Here is a 23,632-nt window from a genome sequence, read left to right on the forward strand (position 1 = left end):
AACCATCAATGGATATTTGGATCCTTTCTGAGTGATGAAAATGCTTTTAAAATTAATTATAGTAATGGTTGTATAACTTTGACTATACTAAAAACTGTTGGTTTGTACATTTAAATTGGTGAGTTGAATGGTATGTGAATCATAACCAGTAAAGCTGATAATAAAAAAGGCAAAAGAAAACATGGAAATTTGGGGGCTGGGGATGTGGCTCAAGCGGTAGCACGCTTGCCTGGCATGCGTGCGGCCCAGGTTCGATCCTCAGCACCACATACAAAAACAAAGATGTTGTGTCCGCCGAAAAACTAAAAAAATCTTAAAATTTTAAACTATGAGGGGCTGGGATTGTGGCTCAGAGGAAGAGTGCTTGCCTTGCATGCATGAGGTACTGGGTTCAATCCTCAGCACCACATAAAAATAAAATAAAGATATTGTGTCCACCTGTAAGTAAAATATATATATATATACTTAAAAAAAAATTTTTTAAAGAATTTTTTTTGAGAAAGAGAGAGAGAGAATTTTAATATTTGTTTTTTAGTTTTCGGCGGACACAACGTCTTTGTTTGTATGTGGTGCTGAAGATCGAACCCGGGCCGCAAGCATGCCAGGCGAGTGCGCTACCGCTTGAGCCACATCGCCAGCCCCCCCCCCCCAAAAATTTTTTAAACTATGAGAAAAATCAGGGAAATCTGAACACTGAGTAGACAGATATTAGATGTTATAAAGGGATTACTATTTTTTAAGTGAAAAAAAATATATGATTTAAAAAAAAAAAAGTGTCCCGAGCCAGGGACAGTGGCACATGCCTGTAATCCCAGTGGCTCAGGAGGCTGAGGCAGGAGTGGCACATGGCTGTAATCCCAGTGGCTCAGCAGGCTGAGCCAGCCTCAGCAAGTGAGCAAGGCCCTAAGCAACTCAGTGAGACTCTGTCTCTAAATATATATATATATATATATATATATATATATATATATATATATTTTTTTTTTTTTTTTTTTTAAACGTAGCTCAGTGGTTAAGAGCACTTGGGTTCAATCCCTGGTTTACCCCCCCCCCCCAAAAAAAAGAGCATCCCTATATTTTAGGAACTGAAATATTTAGAGATGACGGGCTGTGGATATGTTTGGGGTTTGCTTTAAAACAATCTAAAAGGGAAAAGGAGTTGGTAAAGAGAAATCCAGTACATTTAAAGAGGTCATTCACAGTGCACTGGATCTTAATATCTGGAGTTCACTGCACTAATGGGAGCAAAGGCAAAGTCCCATGACAAAAAAACATTCCAGAGGACAGCTTAGGCAATGGTACCTTCAGAGACCACCTATGGAGCAAAAATAGGAAATAAAGTTGGAAAATAATCAAGAACCTAATTATTGGGGGTGAGGTGGTGCACACCTGTAATCCCAACAGCTCAGGAAGCCGAGGCAGGTGGATTGCAAGTTCAAAGCCAGCCTTAGCAGCTTAGCAAAACCCTAAGCAACTCAGTGAAACCCTGGTCTCTATAAAATCCAAAAAAGAGGTGGGGATGTGGATCAGTGGTTAAGAGCCCGAGTTCAATCCCCAGCACCAAAAAACAAAACAAACAAACAATAACAACAGCAACAAAAAAAAAACGATCATGAGTGCTTTGAATATCACACAAAGAAATTTCCATTTATTTAATGCTGTGGAAAATGATGAGTTGATAGGTTTTTTCATTTGTGTATGTGGTCAGGGTTATATGTCAGACTAGGATTTCAGAAAGGTTACTTTGGTGGCATCACAGCTAGAAGGTCATAAGATAAAGGTATGGGGCCACTGTTACAATTCAAGTGAGTGACAACTGAGTGTGGACTTATATGGTGCAGTAGCAATGACAGGAGGGGGCTAAATACCAGGGACTCAATGTATTAAAAAATAACTGGATGTGTGAAAAGAGGAAATGATTCCCAATTTCTAATGCTTACATGGCCTGGTAGTGTCCAATATCCAGGAGAGTGAGAATAGAAGGCTTATGGAAAAAGGTAAAGTCCCATCTGCATTTTTTTTCAAATATTTTTTAGTTATAAGTGGACACAATATTTTTTATATCTATGTGGTGCTGAGGATCGAATATATCCAGTGCCTCACGCACGTTAGGTGAGCGCTCTATCTCTGAGCCACAACCTCAGCCCCCTCATCTGTATTTTAAGTCTTTAGTGTCAATACAACATAGTACTGAAAATATCTAACAAGCAGGCAAAAACTCAAGAGAGATCTAATTAGAGATGTAGACTTAACAAACATTTTCAGGACATATATGGTAGCTAGAACAGTAATAAATGACCTAACCACAAGAGAGCATATTTGTAATCATTTGTACATCACAGGAATTTTATCCTACCTAAAAAGTTTCTCCAAGTTGGGTGTGGCAGTTCTTACCTGCAATCCAAGCAACAGGAGGATCTGAGGCCAACCCTGGGCACTTAGCAAGACCTTGTCTAAAAATAAAAAAGAACTGGGGGTGTAGCTCAGTTAGAGCACCCCTGGGTTCAATACCCAGTGAAAGAAAAACATAAGTTCCCTCCAGCAAGGAGTACCTCCTTGTGAAGAATTAATTAATTTGGGAATGGGAATGGTGTTTGCTCAGCATGCTCTTATGTTCTGAGTTCCATCCTCAGCATCATTTTCTATTTTTTTTTTTTTTTGAGTACCAGGGGTACTCTACCACTAAGCTATTTTTTGTTTGTTTTTGAGACAGTTGTTGAACTGGCCTTCAATTTGTAAGTCCTGCTGCCTCAGTTTCCTGAATAGATGAGATTACAGGCCTGCGCCATCATACCTGGCTCTCAGCACCATATAAATTTTTTTTTTGGTCAGGCATGGTAGCACATACCTGTAATCCTAGCCTGAGATAGGAGGATTCCAAGTTCAAGGCCAGCCTCAGCAATTTAGTGAGGGCCTCAACAACTTAAAATAAAAAATTAAAAAGGCTGGGGATTTAACTCAGTGATAAAGCACCCTGGGTTAAATCTCCAGTGGTAACCAGTAAAGGGAAAAAAAAAATTCAACACACACCTGTTATCCTAGCAACTGAGAGGCTAAGGCAAGATTGCAACCAGTCGTAGTAACTTAGCAAGACCTTATCTCAAAATAAAGAATTTAAAAGGGACTGGAGGTGCTGGGGTTGTGGCTCAGTGGCAGAGCAATTGCCTCGCACATGTGAGGCACTGGGTTTGAACCTCAGCACTACATAAAAGTAAACAAAAAATAAATAAAGATATTTTTTAAAAATTAAATTAAAAGTACTGGGTATAGGGCTGGGGATGTGGCTCAAGCGGTAGTGCAATTGCCTGGCATGCGTGCGGCCCGGGTTAGATCCTCAGCACCACATGCAAAACAAAAATGTTGTGTCCGCCGAGAACTAAAAAATAAATATTAAAAAAAAAAAGTACTGGGTATATGGCTGGTAAAGTGCCTCTGGGTTCAACCCCAGTACCAAAACAAGAAAAAAGAAAGGGGGAGAAAAAGGAAAGTAAGAAAAAAAAAAATGTCAATTTGTTCAAGGTATACACATAAAGAGAAATGTGCTACATGCAGTTATTCTCCATAACTAAGAGACTTAATGTATACTATGAATAGAAAAAAAATTGGCTAAATATCAAGACTCTTTGAGAAAATGCATGCATGCAGAGTATTATCACAGCATAAATTCAAATTTAGCACTGAGCATTCTAGCAACCATGGCAAAGAGAAGAGATAGCCAGATGCACACCTATAATCCCAGCTACCTGGGAAGCCGAAGCAGAAGAATCACAAGTTTGAGGCCAGTCTGGGAAACTTAGACCCTGTCTCAAAATGAAAGAAAGAAAGAAAAAAAGAAAGGGTTGGGGATATAGCTCAGTGGTACAGTGCTTTCCTAGCAAGTTCAGTCCCCAATACCACCAAAAAGAAAAGGCCTGTTTTTCATGGGGGGTAGGGGGGGATAGTCATTTAGCTTTTTATTTTTTGTCTTATTTATGTTCCAAAGCATATAATTCACAGAGTTCAAGTTTTACTCAAATCAGGTATCTATTCATTATGGCTTCTCTCTATGTGTCTGCACTTGTGCTTTTGTTTCAGGGAACTGTGCACTAAACTTTATAGCATGAACTGGGGCAACAGAGTTAGCAAGAATTTGACGCTTTTTGGGCTGGAGTTGTGGCTCCGCGGTAGAGCGCTTGACTACCACGTGCAAGGCCCTGGGTTTGATCCTCAACACCACATAAAAATATTGTATCCAACTACAACTAAAAAATAAATATTAAAAAAAAAAAAAAGAATTTGACCACTTTTGTAAATATAACCCAGTGGAAGTGTCCATGTTGACCTATCTAGCAGATGTCCGTAAATCTTGCCAGTTGGGCTGTAGAAACCTTACTTACTATACTAATTTCAACAACAGGTAGGAACAAGTTATACATGAAATGGAAATATTTTGTCATTAATTATCTGCTTTTTAAGTAAATGAAGTACCACTTTAAAAAAAAAGCATAAATTCAACTATAAAAATGTATTTTTATACTTAAGAGTGAGGCTCAGTGGCAGAGGTCTTGCCTAGCATAAGCAAGGCCCTTGATTTGATTCCAAGCACTACCTAATAATAATAATAATAATAATAATAATTCATTTAATACAGTAAGAGTCATTAAAGGACTGGGGTTGTGGCCTAATGGTAGAGCACATGCCTGGCTATGTGAGGCACTGGGTTTGGTATCCTCAGCACCACAAAAATGAATGAATGAATAAATAAATAGTTATAAGAAAAAAAAAGAGTCATTAAAGGTGGGTATGCTGGTGCATGCTTGTGATCCCAACAACTCAGGAAGCTGATGCAGGAGGATCACAGGTTCAAGATCAGCCTCAGTAAGGCTCTAAGCAACTTAGCAAGACTGTCTTGAAATAAAAAATGAAAAGGGCTGGGGATGTGGTTCAATGGTTAAATGCCCTTGGGTTCAATCCCAGGTACACCCCACCACCACTCCGCCCCCATCCCCCAAAAAAGAGCCATCAAATTTTTTTTTCCCCCAGTGCTGGGGAAAGAACCAAGGACCTCATTTGGCTAGGTAAGTGCTCTACCACTAAGCCACATTCCCAATCCCATCAGAATATTCATAACAGGCCACTATTTTAAAATTCTCAACAACTTTAGGGCAGGGGATGTAGCTCTCAGTGACAGAATGTGCACAGCCCTGGGCTCCATCCACACAGCATCAATCAATCAATCACAAAACTTTGGGGCTGAACCAGGTTATGTGACTATAATCCCAGCTACTCAGGGAGCTGAGGCAGGAGGATAGCAAGTTCAAGGTCAGCCTGGACACCACAGGGAGACCCTGTCTCAAAATAAAATTTAAAAACCAGCTGGATATGCCTCAGCAACTTACCGAGGCTAAACTGCCCTAAGCAATTTAGCAAGACACTGCCTCTAAATAAAATATAAAAAAGGGCTGGAGATGTGACTCAATGGTAAAGTGTCCCTGGATTAAATCCCTGGTACAAAAAAAAAGCTGGCTGTAGTTCAATGGCAGAGCATTCCTGAATTCAGTTTTCAGTACCAAAAGAATAAAGAAGAAAAAAAAAATTCTCCACTTTTTAAGAAATTTCACTTCTAAAATGTACTTCTAGGCTTTTTTTTTTTTTTTTTTTTTTAAATTAACTTCTTCCAATACCTTAAAAAATAAAGACTAGGGGCTGGGATTGTGGCTCAGCAATAAAGCATTTGCCTAGCATGTGCGAGACCCTGGGTTTGATCCTCAGCACCACATAAAAATAGATAAGCAGGGCTGGGGTTGTGGCTCAGCAGTAGAGCGCTCGCCTAGCTCCTGTGAGACCCTGGATTTGGATCCTTAGCACCATATAAAAATAAATAAATAAAACAAAGATAAAAAAATAGATAAGTAAAATAAAGGTATTTTAAAAAGTAAATAAAGGCTAAAATGGAACTGGGTTTGTTTTGTTCATTAGATTGTTCAAATGTGGTTAAGTGATCTTTATCTTCATGGGACTACATGCTGGCAGGTTCTGCTAATGTCCCCCATTATCACTGCTGCAGAATTCTTAACCTTCACCCCTAAATAAGTTTAATTATAGAGATTTGCAGAAAGATACTAATTTGTTATATTAACTATATAGATTAAGATTTTAACCATAATTAATTTTTAGTTAAACCCTCAGTCATTAAGATCAGTAGCTGAGTATAGATATAGTTCAATGGTAGAGCCAACATGTGTGAGGTCCTTGGGTTCAAGCTCCAAGTAGGGCAAAAAACAATATAAAATTAGATCTAAGTCACCCTGGCAACTAGATAAATACTACTGGTAGGAAAAACCCCAAGTAAAATACAATTTCTTATCAAAAAGCACAACTACCTGGGCGTGGTAGTGCACGCCTATAATCCCAGCAGATCAGGAGGCTGATACAGGAGAATCATGTGTTCAAAGCCAGCCTCAGCAAAAGTAAGGTGCTAAGCAACTCAGTGAGACCCTCTCTCTAAACAAAATACAAAATAGGGCTGGAGATGTGGCTCAGTGATTGAGTGTCCCTGAGTTCAATCCCAGGTAATGGACCCCAACCCCCAAAAAAAGCACAATTAAACTTGGGCTCTGCAGTGCATAACAGTAATCCCAGCAACTTGGAATGCTAAGGCAGGAAGATCAAAAGTTCAGGAATTCAGCAAGGAACCTAAGCAATTTAGCAAGACCCCATCTCAAATAAAAAATAAAAAGGATTGGTGATGTGGCTCAGTGTTTAAGTCCTGGTACTAAAAACAAATAAATAAATAAATGATTTGCTCCATTGTTTACCAATAAAAAGCAACTTTAGAAATGTTTATATTGAAAGGTGGGATTTACCCATTCAGAACTCAGGAAACATTAACCCCCCCACAAACATTTTAACACGATTACTTAAGTAAATCTAAATTCTATAGAATTTCCATATTTTCAGTGAAACTGTTATTACCTAGCAAATTTCCTGTCGGTATTATTTTGAGCAAATGTTTAAACAACTAACAAACTTCCGAAGAACTCAGCATAGGAACCCTGAGCACATGTATGAGTCAGATTTTGATTATAATGAAATATCTGAGTTACTTTTTTAAAAAAAATGTTTATTTTTTAGTTGTAGTTGGACACAATACCTTTATCTTATTTATTTACTTTTATGTGGTACTGAGGATCGAACTCAGGGGCCTCACACAGTGCTAGGCGAGCACTCTACTGCTGAGCCCCAGCCCCAGCCCCAGCCCCAGAGTTACTTTTAAAAGAATGAAAATCCAAAAGTGTGAGCTAAATGAGTTCATGGGGGCTCCCCTTGGCTGCATCACATCATGGCAGGAATGCATATGCATCACTGTATCCCAGATGTTTCCCCCCTTCTCTTAGTAAAGCCATCAGGATTCAATCATGCAGACTCCACCCTAATGACCTAATCTAGTCACTTTCCAGACTTCCCCTCTAAACATCAGAAATTAGGTTTCCAACTTTTAATATGATTAACATATGACTATGGGGATTAAACTCCTGCATTAGTTGGGGAAAGAGGCAAATCATATCTACATCATAGTAGCAGAATTATTATACTTGCTTTAATCTACGTCAGCACTGAATTTTCTCATCAGCAGATAGCACCTGATTAAATATATTTCATTTTCCCCCCTATTTAGACAATGTGGGAAAATAGCACGAGGGAAAAAACCAACAAGGATATTGAAAGCTTCTATTTCTAAACTAAATTACCAGGACTCACAAGAATTGATCTCTTCAAGGCAAATAACTTGAAGGGATGGCTATACCATATACCCACTAAAACAGTATTATACCACCACTGCCCCAGATAATTCAAGATTTTTTCTCAGGATTTATGTTTTGAGAACTGCCTTCCAAACATGTTTTTCTTACTGTCATTATGGCAAAGCTCCATATTTTTGGTGTGGAATCAATTTTGTTTCACTTTTTCATCTGAAGGTTATTAAGATTCATCTCTAAAAGACAGTAGAATGAATCGGGCATAACTTTCCTAAGTTCATGTATGAATACATGACCAGTGTAACTCCATATCATGTATAACCACAAGAATGGGAAGTTATAATCCATGTACGTATAATAAGTCAAAATATGCTCTACTGTCATGTATAACTAAAAAGAACAAATAAAAAATAACAACCACAAAAAAAAAAAAAAAAGATTCATCTCTAGTGAAAAAAGTGAATAATCTGAGGGCTGGGACTGTAGCTCAGTGGTAGAGCACTTGCCCAGCATGTGTGAGGCACTGAGTTCGATTCTCAATAAGACTCCTAAAGCACAAGAAGCAAACTCAAGAATCAATAAATGGGATGGTATCAAAAACTAAAACGCTTCTTCACAGCAAAGGAAACAATCAAGAACCTAAAGAGAAAGCCTACAGAATGGGAGAAAAATCTCTGCCACTACACCTCAGATAGAGCATTAATCTCCAGGATATATAAAGAACTCAAAAAACAAAAAACCACAAATAACCCAATCAATAAATGGGCAAAGGAACTGATCAGGTACTTCAGAGAAGAAATATAAATGGTCAACAAATATATGTAAAAATGTTCAACAACTCTAGCAATTAGAGATATTCAAATTAAAACTATACTGATCCCAGTGGCTTGGAAGGCGGAAGCAGGAGAATCACAAGTTCAAAGACAGCCACAGCAAAAAGCAAAGGCCTAAGTGAGACCCTCTCTCTAAATAAAATACAAACAGGGCTGGGGATATGGCTCAGTGGTTGAGTGTCCCTGAGTTCAATCCCCAGTTACCCCCCACCCCAAAAAAACTACACTGAGATTCCATCTCACTCCAGCCAGAATGGCAATTATCAAGAATACAAGTAATAAATAATAAATGTTGGCAAGGATGTAGGGAAAGTGTTGCTGGTGGGACTAAAATTGGTGCAATCACTCTGGAAAGAAGTATGAAGATTCCTCAGAAAACTTGGTATGGAACCAGTTACCTCACTCCTTGGTATATACCCAAAGGTATTAAAATCAGCATTATACTAAAGTGATGCAGCCACATCAACAGCTCAATTCACAATAGCTAAGCTATGGAACCAACCTAAGTTCTCTTCAACCGATGAATGGATAAATAAAATAATGATGTATACACATGATGAAATATTACTCAACCATAAAAAAGGATGACATTGGGCTGGGATTGTGGCTCAATGGTAATGCACTTGCCTAGCACAGATGAAGCACCACATTAAAAAAAAAGAATGACTTTAAGGCTGGGTTATAGCTCAGTGGTAGAGCACTTGTCTAGCACATGTAAGGCACTGAGTTTGATCCTCAGCAACCCAAAAAATACAACTAAAAATAAAAAAGAAAATGACTTTATGACTTTTGCTGGTAAAGGGTGGATCTAGAGACTATCATGCTAAGTGAAATAAGCCAATCCCAAAAAATCAAAGGCTGAATGTTCTGATATGCAGGTGCTAACACACAATAAGGAAGGGAAGGAAGACTAGAAGTTTGGTGAATTAAGCCAGGTACAGAGTGACGCATGCCTGCAATCCCAGTGGCTTGAGAGGCTGAGACAGGAGGATTGTGAGTTCAAAGCCAGCTTCAGCAATAGTGAGGCGCTAAGCAACTCAGTGAGACCCTGTCTCTAAGTAAAATACAAAATAGGGCTGGGGATATGGCTCAGTGGTTGGGTGCCCCTCAGTTCAATCCCTAGTACCAAAAAAAAAAAAAAAAGGGAGAGAGAGAGAGAAGTTTGGTGAATTAGACAAAGGGGAATGAGGAGAAGGGAAGGGGGATGGGAACAGGAAAGAGTAGAATGAATCGGATATAACTTTCCTATGTTCATATATGAATACACCATCAGTGAAACTCCACATCATGTATAACCACAAGAATGGAATCCTAGAATAAATTATACTCAATGTATGTATAATATATCAAAATGCACTCTACTGTCACGTATATCTAAAAAGAACAATTTTTTTAAAATAAAAAGATGCTATAATAGGGGCTGGGGGGATAGGTAAGTGGTCGTGCTTGCCTGGCATGGACAAGGGCCTGATTTGATTTCTAGCACAATGGAGACAGCTGTAATAGAGGTAAAAAGTATCCTTTAATGGGTTCAACCATAAGAATAATCAAAAAAGATGTTTCCCCATGCTGTTTAAATATACTTGGAAAAGTGTAAGGCATTATTTTTAATTCATAAATACAATAGTGTATTGACTTTTTTGGGTTTTTGGCAGGGCTATGGATTGAACCCAGGACCTTGCACAGGCTAGGCAAGTGCTATACCGCTGAGCTGCAACTTCAGCCATTTTTATTTTACAGGATCTTGCTAAGTTGCCCAGTCTGGCCTTGAATTTGTGATCCTTCTCAGTAGCTAGGATTTCAGGTCCACACCACCACACCAAGTTTGAACTGAGAAAATTAACTGCATCTATGAAGTTCTGTCGTTTTAGAAGTGTTTCATCATCATTTCTAATCCCAAACTAACTTCTTGGGATTATAGCTCTCAATACTAGCACCATTCCCACCCTCCACTAAAAGTAAGGCAAAAGCTTCTAGTATAAGAATCAAGTTCTACCAGGCTTGGTAACAAACAGCTGTAATCCCAGTGACTTGGGAGACAAAGGCAGCAGGATCACAAGTCCCAAGCCAGCCTCAGCAATTTAGTAAGAAACTTAATGAGACTCTAACTCAAAAATAAAAATTAAAAGGGCTGGGGATGTGGCTCACTGGTTAAATATCCCTGGGTTCAATCCCCAGGACTGAAAACAAACAAAACAAAAAACCACCTCTTAAGTTTGATTTTGATTTTTCTTAAAACCCTATTTTCAAGCAACCCTCTTAAGACCCCTCCCTTTGGGAAGGTTGGCTTCCTGTTCAAATATAAACTGCTACTTTACTAAAAAACAAAAACCTCCACTTTCATACCTTCAAGTATCTTCCAAACTGGTCTAAGATCTCAGTTAAAAGGCACAGGCTTTAGAGTTAAGTAGTCTGGTAGTACAGCTTTATATTTCAACTTTCTATCTGAAGACCCCTGGAAAAAATAAATGAGCTCTGTGTGACATGGCTTCTCTATATGCTAAATGCAATTAACAGTAATAATCTCATGGGAGGATTACGCGAGATATTCTATGTAAAGTATACAACACATAGTAAGCATTCAATGATACCTACACTACTGTACTAATGGCATATATATGCAACAGATAATGGCATTCCACATTTTACCTTTTTAAGTGTTCGTTCTAATAATTCATATATTAAAGCACTAACCCCATGATGGTAGAAAGTGAGGCCTTTGTAATTAGGTCATGATGGTAAAATTGCCAGATAGAATTTCTTTATAAGAGAAAACCAAGACTAAGGTGTAGCTCAATGGTAGAGCCCATTCTGAGTACACCCAGCACCAGCACCACCATCTCCGCCTCCAACCCCACAAAAGAGGAAAAGAGCTAATCTCTCTCTTCTGTTTTGCCATATGGAGGATGACCCAGGGAGAAGTTATCAGCACACCAGAAGAGGGCTTTCAACAGGACCTGACCATGGTGAAACTTTGATTTCTTTTTTCTTTTCTTTTTTTTTTTTTTAGAGAGAGATAATTTTTTTAAATATTTATTTTGAAACTTTGATTTCTAACTTCTACCCTCCAGAACTCTGAGAAATAAAATTTCTGTTGTTTATAAGCCATATAGTCTACAGTAATTTATTTTAATAGCCTGAACTAAGAAATAACTTTTTTTGTTGTTTTTTTGTTTTTGTCACTACTGGGGACTGAACTCCAGGCTCTTGTATGCTAGGTAAGTATCCTCCTACTGAGCTAAACCCCAGCCCCAAACGTTTTTATATTTCTTAATAAAAAAACAAAAAAAAAATCATGTGCTGGGTGAAGTAGTACATACCTATAACCCCAGAGGCTTTGGAAGCTGAGGCAAGAGGATTCCAAGTTCAAAGTCAGCCTCAGCAACTTAGCAAGAGCCTGTCTCTAAATAAAATACAAAAAAGGACTGGGGATGTGGCTCAGGGGTTGAGTACCCCTGGGATTCAATACCCAGTACCAAAAAAAAAAAAAAAAATCATGTAAATGTGCTAAAAGTAGACTACTTCTGGACACAGTATGTACCTGCCTGTGATCACAGTTATTCGGGAGGTTAAGCAAGAGGATCACAAACTCAAGGTTAGTCTCTACTACTTAGCAATATTTTTCTCAAAATAAAAAGAAAGGATTAGGGATGTCAACAGTAGGTAGAGTGCCCAGGGTTCAACCCCCAGCATCACAAAAATAAATAAAATGAACAAAGTGGACTACTTACTTTTCATTTTAAATACAGTATTAACGTGAATTTCCTGATTCTCACATAGAAAGATTATTTAAATAATATCAAATGCTTGCAATCCAAACTAAAATTACCCCTTCAGAACCATATTAGCATGAACTTTAAATAACAATTTCTCATCTCCCTGAATAAAGATGAAATTTAATTCTATGTTGACAGAACACAGAGGCTTAATCTCATCCCCGCCAAGCCCTGTATTGGGGATTAAAACCAGAGGTACTCCACCACTGAGCTATAAAGCCAATCCTTTTTTCTTACATTTTTGAGACAGGCTTAAGTTGCTAAAGCTGGCCTTGAATTTGGAATCCTCCTGCCTCAGCCTTCTGAGTCTCTCAGATTACAGGCATGTACCACCTTGCCAAGCCTACTCAGACATTTATAACTGTATGTGTAACAATCCAAAAGCAGTTCAGGAACACAAAAGAATTAAAACATTTAAATGTAATCTCCCAGAGGATGGAGATCTGTAGTCCTAAAACTCTGAATTTTGTACTCTTCTTGTTATTTTCCCATAATTATATTAGCAGAGGTGAATCGAGTTGTGAACCTCCTTTATTCTCCTCTTGTCTCCCATTGACAAGTTCTTATGGAACTTTAGATTAGAATCACTAACACTAAATTAGCAAGAGGGAACAGAACATTTTATCATGATGGATAATACTTATCAACCTAATTATCATTCTCTAATTGGCCTTGAAGCTTTAAAAACTTTGCTTTTCATAAACATTTATAATTACATCAGTAACACTTATACCTCACATTTCTATACTTTTAAAATTCAAGGGTTGGTAATGTGCTCAGTGGTACAGCACTAGCCTACTATGCATGAAGCTCTAAATTCAATTCCCAGTACTACAAACAGGAAAGAGTTGGGAGGGGGGAAAGGAGTAAAGCTAGGGTTAACAGTAGGTAGAGTACCCCTGGGTTCAACCCCCACAACTGTACTTGGAAGGCTGAGGCAGGAGGATCATAAATTCAAGGCCAGCCTCGGCAACTTAATGAGACCCTGACTCAAAATAACAAAGGGCTAGGGGCTGGGGATGTGGCTCAAGTGGTAGCGTGCTCGCCTGGCATGGGTGCAGCCCGGGTTCGATCCTCAGCACCACATACAAACAAAGATGTTGTGTCTGCCAAAAACTAAAATGTAAATAAAATATTTAAAAAAAAAAAGATTACCAAAAAAAAATAAATAAAAAAAATAACAAAGGGCTGGAGATGTACCTGGGTAACAGAGTACCCAGGCTCAATCTTCAGTATCTCAAATAAGTAAAATTCACACAAAAATTTTGATAAGCCTTAGTGTTCTCTCCAATATGCAATGCTAACACACAATGGGGGGTGGGGGGGTAGAAATATTTTGGATTAGACAAAGGGGAATGAAGGGAAGAGGGGATGAGACAAGAAAAGACAGTAGAATGAATCGGACATTACTTTTCCTATGTTCATATACAAACATACAACTGGTATAACTCCACATCACCTATAACCACAAGAATGGGAAGTTATACTCCATGTATGTATAATGTCAAAATACATGCTGCTATCATGTAACATAATTAAAAAGAATAAAAGGGGCTGGGGTTGTGGCTCAGCATAGAGCGCCTGCCTAGCATGTGCAAGTCCCTGGGTTCGATCCTCAGCACCACATATAAATAAAATAAAGGTATTGTGTCCAATTACAAACAAGAAAGAAAAAAGAATAAAAATTTTTTAAACTTTTTTATGAGAATCATTCAACGTCCTACTACTTTCTCTTCTAAAGTTATCAATGTCCTATCTACTATTTTCCCTCAGTACCTATAAAGGAAGTGCCTTTTCCTACATTACTTGGCCTTTGATGAATAGTTTAAATAAACACCATTTACTAAACAAATCTCTGAAGAAAGGAGAATCAACATGGTGAAAAAAGTTTAATTGGGGGGGGGGGCAAGCCTGGGGTTGTAGCTCAGTGGTAGAGCACTTGCACTTGCCTAGCATATGTGAGGCACTGGGTTCAATTCTCAGCACCCACATACAAATAAATAAAGGTCCATTGACAACAATATATTTTTTTTAAAGTTTAATTAGGATGACAGGGTTTAGCTTAACAATGGAAGTGCTTAGCATACAGGAGGCCCTACATTCAATCCCTAGCACGACCAAAAAAACAAAACAGACCACACACACACACACACACATATATATATAAATTAGGACTCAAATCCTTCATTCCAAGAAGAATTAATCCTCCTTTTATCAAATCTAAGACAATGATTCTGGTATTAAAAAAAAAACAGATTTAAATGAAAGATTCCCTTAAAATTAAATCCTATCTATCATTGGCTGATGGCAATTTTAAGATTTCATGGATTCTAAGACACACTATAGCTCAGTGGCAACACACTTGCCTTGATGAACAGGGTCCTGGGTTCAACCCCAGCAAAACATGCGCATAGGGACGGACACACAGATACACACACAGAGAAAAGGAAAAATAAATCTGTCATGTTTGCTTTGAAATTAAAAAAAAAAAACAAACTAAACATCATTTAGTGTCAAACCCTTGGACTTAAGCTATTTCCATTTATAATGTTGCTAAAACTCAAGGTAAATTTTCAAAGCTCAAAGTTAACTGACAAAACCTTCATGTGGGGGGAGGGAGATTATAATTTTTAAACTGTTCAATTCCTCCAGGCACAGTGGTACACACCTATAATCCCAGGACTTGGGAGGCTGGGACAGGAGGATCACAAGTTCAAAGCTAGCCTTAGCAACTTAGCAAGGTTCTAAGCAACTTAGCAAGATCCTCTGTCTAAATAAAATGTAAAAAAAGGGCTGGGATTGTGGCTCAATAGTAGCGTGCTTGCCTAGCACATGCGAGGCCCTGGGTTCAATCCTTAGCACCACATAAAAATAAATTAAAAAATAAAGGTATTGTGTCCAACTAAAAAAAAAAAAAAAAAAAGGCTGGGAATGTGGCTCAATGGTTAAGTGCCTCTGGGTTCAATTCCTAGTATCCTCCCCCTCAAAAAAAGTTTAATTCTGTTTTCCAAATTGCCTATTCAAATCCCTTAAAACAGGCTTTTTTTTTTGCAGGGGGCAGGGGGAGTACTGGTTATTGAACCCTGCCAGGGCTTTGCCACTGGGCTGCGTATCTTCCCTTTTATTTTTAAGACAGGGGTCTCATTAAGTGTCCCAGGCTGGGCTCCAACTTTCAACCCCTTGCCTCACCTCCTGAGAAGTTGAGATTTTAGGGATGTGCCACCACACCAGGGAAAATCAGGGATTCTTTTTTTTGTTTGATACTGGAGACTGAACTCAGGGATACTCAACCACTGAGCCATATCCCCAGCCCTATACTGTATTTTATTTAGAGACAGTGTCTCACTGAGTTGCTTAGCATTTCGAAGTTGCTGAGACTGGCTTTGAACTTGATTCTCCTGTCTCAGCATCCCAAACCGCTGGGATTACTGTGCCTGGCTAAATCAGGGATTTTTAACCCATGAGTTAATGGCCTCAAAATCTATACAAATTGGCTACATGTACATTTTTTTTTCCTGAGGATAAAAACCTATCAGTTTCTCAAAAGGATTCATATGGCAAAAAGTTTAAGAATAGTTGCAACTACATTTTTTTTTAAATATATTTTTTTTTAAAGAGAGAGAGAGAGAGAGAATTTTTTAATATTTATTTTTTAGTTTTTGGCGGACACAACATCTTTGTTTGTATGTGGTGGTGCTGAGGATCAAACCCGGGCCGCATGCATGCCAGGCAAGCGCACTACCGTTGGAGCCACATCCCCAGCCCCAGTTGCAACTACATTTTAAGAATTACACAGTAATTAAGTGTTGGGTCAGGTGTGGTGGCACGCACTTGTAATTCCAGCAACTCAGGAGGCTGAGACAGGAGGATCACAAATTGAAAACCAGCCTCAGCAATTTAGTGATACCCTGTCTCAAAATAAATGTAAGGGCTGGGGACATAGCTCAGTGGTAAAGTATCCCTGGGTTCTGGGTTCAGTCATCAGTACCAAAAACAAACAAACAAAAAAAAAAAGAGTGGGGCTTGAACTTTGTGGTGTCTGTAGTCTCGGCTACTTGGGAGGCTGAGGCAGAAATTTCAAAAGTTCAAGGCCAGCCTGGGTGCAGCAGTGCACTCCTGTAATCCCAGCAACTCAGGAGTAGGATGACAACTTTGAGCCCTACCTCAGCAACTTAACAAGGCCCCAAGCAAGTTAGAGAGAACTTGTCTCAAAATAAAAAATAATTAAAAAGGGTTGGGAATGCAGCTCAAGGGTAAAAGACCCCTGGATTTCCCAATACTAATAAAGTTCAAGGCCGGCCTGGGCAACTTAACAAGACCCTGTCTCAGTATAAAAAAATTCTTTAAAAGGGCTGGGGATATAGCTCAGGGATACAGTGAGCTCCCTAGGTTCGATCCCCAGGACCACACACACACAAGATTCCCCCCCTACACCCCCTCAAAAAAACACAAGAATTAAGAATTATTATTGCTGGGCAAGGTGGCACATGCCTGTAATCCTAGCAGCTCAAGAGCCTGGGGCCGGTGGTGAAGGAGAGGCAGAAAACAGATTATTTTATCCTAGAACAAATGGAGCCTAGAGAATATGCATATTCCTTTATTTTAAAAAAGTGTGTGTGCATGCACATGTACAGAATTGAAGAGTTTGTTATTCTGATAAGGAAGTACTCCTATTAGGGAAAATTTTAAGTATTTAACAAATACTTTTTGTCAGTTGGGGTTTTCTAAAAATGGAATGCATCTATTATTTCATTATCTCAGATTACTGAATAAAATCTACAGAAGTTACCTATGATATTTTAAGTTTTTCTTTATTATCTAAACTTTTATGTTATGAATATGATGAAAGGCACTCTCATTTCTGACTATAATCTCACACTATCATGCTTTTAGATAAATAATGCAGGAATTCCAAGGAGGTTCTATACCAAATCATTCACACTTCATTGTAATCATCATCAGAAGGTATTTGAAAAGATAGTTCCTTTTAAAGGGGAGAAACTACTGCCTTGATCAACAGTAACAATAAAAATTCCAGCTTGCTCCATAGCATCAAAATGAGCTCAGGGGTGTTCTCTATGTCCTAAACCATCAACTAATAGAGGAAAAATTCCAAGAAGCAAAGAAATTCAGATGTTCCTCATTAACATCAAGAAAAGGTGAGGGCAGGATTTTATAACATGCAAAACAGAAGAAACTACCTTTTCCCATCATACATTCATTGCCTCCAAAGCTAAGAATCAGTTTAGAGGTACTAAAAAGGGCTGGGGATGTGGCTCAAGCGGGTTCGATCCTCAGCACCACATACCAACAAAGATGTTGTGTCTGCCGAAAACTGAAAAATAAATATTAAAAAAAAAAAAAAGAGGTACTAAAAAAGTGAAAAAAGGATGAATCAAAAAACAAAAATACCAAGAAACAGTATAAGTCTCACAGTCTCCACCACAGTTCCTGTGGTGCCAACCACTGCATGGTGAAAAAGATGTTAGAAATCTATTAACACCTAAAAGTTAAAGAAGTTATACTATGAGAATTTTAAAGAATGATTGGCAGTTATTCAAACAATTATGTCCAACAGAAAAAAGAATTCAACTTGAAAATAAATTATACCAAATGTTCAAAAATTAACAACATTTGATAAGAGAGAAGAGTTGTACAAAAAGCTCTGTGCCAACTTTTAACTACAGCTGTAGTGGAACACACTAAAAGCCTTGTTTTAAGACAAAAGCAGTGGAATAAAAAACAATGACCATAAATTTAAGTTTGCCTTTTTTCCAACAAAGGACGAATGAGATAAAAGGCAATACAATAAAGGACAAAATAGAAGAAAACATTATTGAACAAATTTTCATACAAGACTAAAATATTCATACATTTTTTACAAGTTAAAATTAAAGGTAAAAGAGTGGGCTGGGATTGGGGCTCAGCAGTAGAGCACTCGCCTAGCACGGTTGGGGCCCCGGGTTCCATCCTCAGCACCACATAAAAAAATAAAGGCATTGTGTTATGTCCATCTACACCTAAAAAATAAATTTAAAAAAATAAATAAATAAAGGTAAAAGAGTTGGGGATGTAGCTCAGTAGAACAGCACTTGCCTAGTATGCACAAAACCCTGACCTAGGTTCATTGCCCAGCACCACAAATAACAAGAATTTTCAGTGGGGCACGGTGGCATTATAATCTCAATGGCTCAGGAGGCTGAGGCAGGACAAGTTCAAAGCTAGCCTCAAAAACTTAGCAAGGCCCTAAGCAAGTTTGTGAGACCTTGATTCAAAATAAAAAATAAAGACTGGGGATGTGGCTCAAGCGGTAACACGCTCGCCTGGCATGCGTGTGGCCCGGGTTCGATCCTCAGCACCACATACAAACACAAAGATGTTGTGTCCGCCAAACACTAAAAAATAAAATATTAAAAAATTCTCTCTCTCTCCTATCTTAAAAAAAATTATAAAAAAATAAAATAAAAAATAAATAATAATATTGGGGATGTGGCTCAGTGGCTTAAGCACCCCTGGGTTCAAAAAAAAAAAAAAAACTTCCACACATTTTTTTATGCTTCAGAATTAAAGGTAAAGGGGCTGAAGGTGTAATAGCAAGGTAGTAGAAAGGCAAGGCACTTAGATCCACAGTACAAAAACAAAAACAAAAATCAAATTTAAGGTAAACGCTCTCAAAGACTAATAAATCTAACACATACAACAAAATAGGAGATTTAAGCTATTCATTTTTTTAACTTTTTTTTTTGGTGTAGATGAACACAATACCTTTATTTTTATGTGGTGCTGAGAATCGAACCCAGTGTTTCACACGTGCTAGGCAAGTGCTCTACCACTGAGCCACAACACCAGTTCAAGCCATTCTTTTTTTTTTTTTTTTTTAGTTTTTAGTTTTCAGCGGACACAACATCTTTGTTTGTATGTGGTAGTGAGGATCGAACCCGGGCCATACGCATGGCAGGCGAGCGCGCTATTCTTTTTAACAGGACTGAAATTAAAAAGCCTTTGTTTTAAATCAGTGTATATGCTACAAGGAATCCTTGCATACTACCAATTCCAAATTGTGAGTTTTTTTGTTTTGTTTTGTTTTTGTGGTGCTGGGGATTGAACCTGCAGCCTTGTGCATGCAATGCAAGCACTCTACCAACTGAGCTATAACCCAGCCCCAAATTGTGAGGGTTTTTTTAACCACACAATTATTCCAAAATTAGGCAAAAATGCTACAATTTGCAACCCATTATTTTCTTTCACAGTTTTTTTTTTTAACAAAATTGCATTGGAGTAAGATTATTCTAACTAGTACCCATTTGCCTTAACCATCAGTTATTCCAAAGACTTTTTAAAAGTTAAATTTTATCCATTGAAGTTAAATAATATTTTGCTAAAAATGCTTTTATAGAAAAAAAATTCCGTTTTGTGCAAAAATATTTCCAATATCTATAAATAAAAATTTATATTTAAAAGTAGAGTGTATGGGGCTGGGGCTCAGTGGTAGTGCGCTTGCCTAGCATGCGTGAGGCACTGGGTTCGATTCTCAAAACCACGTATAAATAAAATAAATGTCCATCAACAACTAAAAAATGAAAAAAAAAAAAAAAAAAGAGAGTACCTCAACATGAACAATGCAATACCTTTTCCATTTGCCACTAATAACTTGCACCTTTACTTAGCAATTTTAAATTCCTGCATCTGAAAAATATAGCATGTGTTGACAAATATACACACATACATAAAGCGTAATTTATATTCACAAAAAATGAAGCAAACGGTAGGAATATCACTGTTACATAATATTCTAAAAACGTGTTTTTTACTAGGTGTTCCTAGTATCATGGTGTCACTATTAAACAGTTCCATATCAATACTATCTTCTACAAAGCTGACCCAATTTAAAGCCTGAAACTAAAGCTTCTACCTTTAGAGAAGGGTAGAAAACAAGAGTTAAGTAATTGGTTAAGTCCTAAAAATACACATCACAACTACATGACTAAGATACTCATTTAAAACCTGTGCCAAGATAACCCCTCCCTTCAAAACAAACTAAAACTGACTCACTGGCCTATTTCACTTAATTTTGGAAATAAAAAAATTTAAAAAAATGGATTCCTAAGTACTCATTTCCTCAGTCTTGCCACCAAAATTTAAAAATTCAAATCCTCAATTTGGGATTCCTCCCTGCAAAAATGCTAAACCCAAAACAAAAGAAAAACTACCTCCAAGTCATCTACCTTGGAGTTTTTAGAAAAATACACTGGATTCCAGAATAATTTTGGAAGCACTGTTCTAAAATCACAGGAAACAATAGAAACAATGTCTATGGTCTCTAAGGATCCATCCCACCCAGAGAAAACCATCTCACCTGCGATACTTTTCATCTGTGAAATGACTCCACTCGCTGGAGTTCTACCTGAGCAAAATCTTTCCATTTTGTTTCCCTAAAGTGGGAAACTATCAATCTCCCCTCAAGACACGTTCCACCCTTTTTGGGTGTTTCTACAAGAAGAAAAAGAATGCTAGTAAACTTGATGGCGGGGTGAGGACAAAGGGCGTTTTTAAAGAAGCACTGAGGTAAATGGAGAATGAGGACAGAAAGAAGGCTAAAGTTCCTTCAAGTGGATAATGGCAAGACAACGCAAGCACCTCTCTTTTTTAAACCACCCCTAGGGTCCTTTATTACCGCACACTGGAATGCAAAGTTGGAACTACCACTATCCAAGAAGCCCAATGAAACCTCAAAATGTCAGGGCACTGGCAGCCTCTGGAATGACAGGCTAATTCCCCTCCCCCCACCCCCCACCCCCAAAAAAAGAAAAGTCCAATCCAATAAGTGCAGGTCACCCTGCCCTCTGGGGCAGTTCCAGCCTGCGCAGGGAGAGCTCTAATGGGAGATCAAGAAAAGAAAGACCACCTCTTTCCACACACCCTCAGCTGGGGAAACAAAGACTGCCCTCCTTCCCCTGTAGCCACTACCCCAGCCGGAGAGACTTTCCTATTTCCCGGTGCAGTCTGGCCTCCCGCCCCCGCCCCATGACAAAGAAAAGGCACTTGGTGAGCAAGGCCTTCCTGCCTCCACGGATGGGGGAGGGGGCTACGAGGCGAGAAGCCCCCTCCACGCACCCGCGCTCACACACTCCGCCCCGAAAACTGCCCAACGCGGGGAGGAACCGAGGCCTCGGGGGGAAAGCCGGGTCCAGGAGGGGGTGAGGGGGTACCTTGAAGTAGCCGCCTTCGTAGAGGGTGTTGGGGGGTCCGAAGATGGCCACCTCCCAGTTGTAGAGGTCGGACTCATCCACCAGGGTGATCCGGAAGCCCTCCACCGGTTCCTCCTGTAGGGATTTCAGCTCGAGCATCAGGGCCTTCTGCGAGCTGGTCATCTGCTGCTGGGCCATCGCGGCGGCGGCGGCGGCGGCGGTGCCGGGCCGGGGCCCCAGTCCTCGCGCACCGGCCGGGCCGGACCAGGCCCCTCCCCTCCGCTCGCCCTCGGGCCGGGCCGCACGGGGCCCCGGTCTTCACACACCCGGCGGGCCGGACCAGGCCCCAGACGGCCCGTGGGCCGGCCCGGTGTCCTCACACGCGCCGCGGGCCGGGCCGGGCCCTTCTCCTCACACTCCGGCCGGGTGGGGGAGGGGTTGAAGGTGTTAGGGAAATCCGCTCCCGGTCAGGGGCCTCCCCCCCCCGGAGGGGGCCTCTACTTGGGGGGGGGGGGGAGAGGAGGTGGAAGCCGAGGAAGGCGGCGAAGGGCCGGCGATGGTGAGCGGAGGGGGCCGGGCCGGCCCGGGAGCGCAGCGCTCGCTCGCCCTCTCGTTCGCCTCGGGGGCCGCCGGGGCCGAAGGGCGCGCGGGGCCGGAGGGGGAGGGGGAGCGTGGCGCGCGGGGGTCTCGCGGCAGCGGCGGCGGCGGCGGCTGCGCGGGGGGAGGGGCGGAGGAGGAGAACGAGAGCGCCTCTCGCCGCGGGAGCGACGGAGCCGAGAAGGAGGGAGGGAGAGAGGGAGGAGGGGCGCGCGCCAGGAGGGGGGCGGCTCTTGGCGGCTGGCGGCCCGACGCGCGTGCGCGCGCCCCTCCCTCCCCCGCCCGCCCGCCAGCCTGCCTCGTCCTCCTCCCCTCCTCCCCTCCGTTCCCGGCTTCCATCCCTCCCACCCGCGCGGTGGCGGTGGCGGCGCTTTGTGACGCCGGAGCGTGTCCCCCGCCCTTAAAGGGCTAATGGCTGTAGGAGACTGAGGGCGGGCAGTCGAGAATCGCCTTGGCCCCAAAAGGTCGGTTTTGTGGCTTGGCGCCGCGGTTCCAGAGGCGTGTCCCGGAAGGGACTTTCAGGTCCAAGAGCTCTCAGTGACTTCCCCCAACGTGTATTCACCGGCCTCTAAACAGCAGTCCTAGGACTAGTCCTAGGACGAGCTCTAGTCCTCTACAGACCACCCCCAACCCCATCCCACCCCCGCGACACCCAGTCTGCAGTCCCTGAACTTAGTAGGTGCTTGAATAAGAAGGACTGAGAATATGGGTCATAGCGATGGGAACAAGATTTCCCAGCTTGAGGTTGGGGTTGTGGTTCAGTGGAAGAGTGCTTGCCTGGCAACTGTGAGGCACTGGGTTCGAGCCTCAGCACCACATATAAATAAATAAAATAAAGGTATTATGTCCATCTATTTCCCAACTTCTCTCCCAACTTAATCTACCGCATATCCAACCTCCTGGCCTGTGTGCCACTGGGCAAATCACCCATCTTAGAGAGGGCATGTTTTCAAAAGAGAAAAGGCAGGAAGGCCAGTTCCTGCTTCCCTTAATAACTACAAAGAGGAAGTTATGAGGAAAGAGAATTAAACTAAACCTGGTTTCCTGGCCCTTCTCAATGTGCTATGGGATGGACAACTGCTCTGCTTATCCAGGTTTGTAAAACTACTGAGATTGGACTTTTGACACCCATTTTCTTCAGCTTGATTGTTCAACCTCCAACTCCTGAGATAATCATAACTGAAGTAAAATGTGGAGACAGTCTTCAGTCCCCATTATTTAGAATACTTCTTTCTCTTGGACTGGGATTGTGGCTCAGTGGTAGAGTGTTTGTGTGAGGTATTGGGTTTGATCCTCAGCACCCCATAAAAATAATAAAGGTATTATGTCCATCTACAACTAAAAATATGTTTTTAAAAAAGAATACTTATTTCTCTTAGAAAAGCATGTGTTGTAACTGTGTAAACCCTTTCCCAGAAAAGCCAGCATACTGAGAGTTCCATTCAATTTTGAGATCACAGAGATCTTGGTTTCAACCCTGGTTCCACCACTTATATTAA

The 23,632-nt window shown here is 40.4% G+C and overlaps 1 protein-coding gene across 1 annotated transcript in view; it reads right to left on the reverse strand.

Moving 5' to 3' along the window:
* The window catches only part of Ube2r2 (ubiquitin conjugating enzyme E2 R2), a 105,936-nt gene extending 83,768 nt beyond the window's left edge, over positions 1 to 22,168 (reverse strand). The window contains exon 1 of the mRNA XM_046457150.2: positions 21,558 to 22,168. Coding sequence (XP_046313106.1) covers positions 21,558 to 21,734 — 177 coding nt within the window. The 5' untranslated portion in view covers positions 21,735 to 22,168. The remainder of the gene's footprint in view (positions 1 to 21,557) is intronic.
* Positions 22,169 to 23,632: the final 1,464 nt, after the last annotated feature.

This window comes from Marmota monax, unplaced genomic scaffold (assembly GCF_021218885.2).
Source record: "Marmota monax isolate L192 unplaced genomic scaffold, Marmota_monax_Labrador192_F-V1.1 WCK01_AAM20220418_F8-fsc00069, whole genome shotgun sequence".
Lineage (NCBI taxonomy): Eukaryota > Metazoa > Chordata > Mammalia > Rodentia > Sciuridae > Marmota > Marmota monax.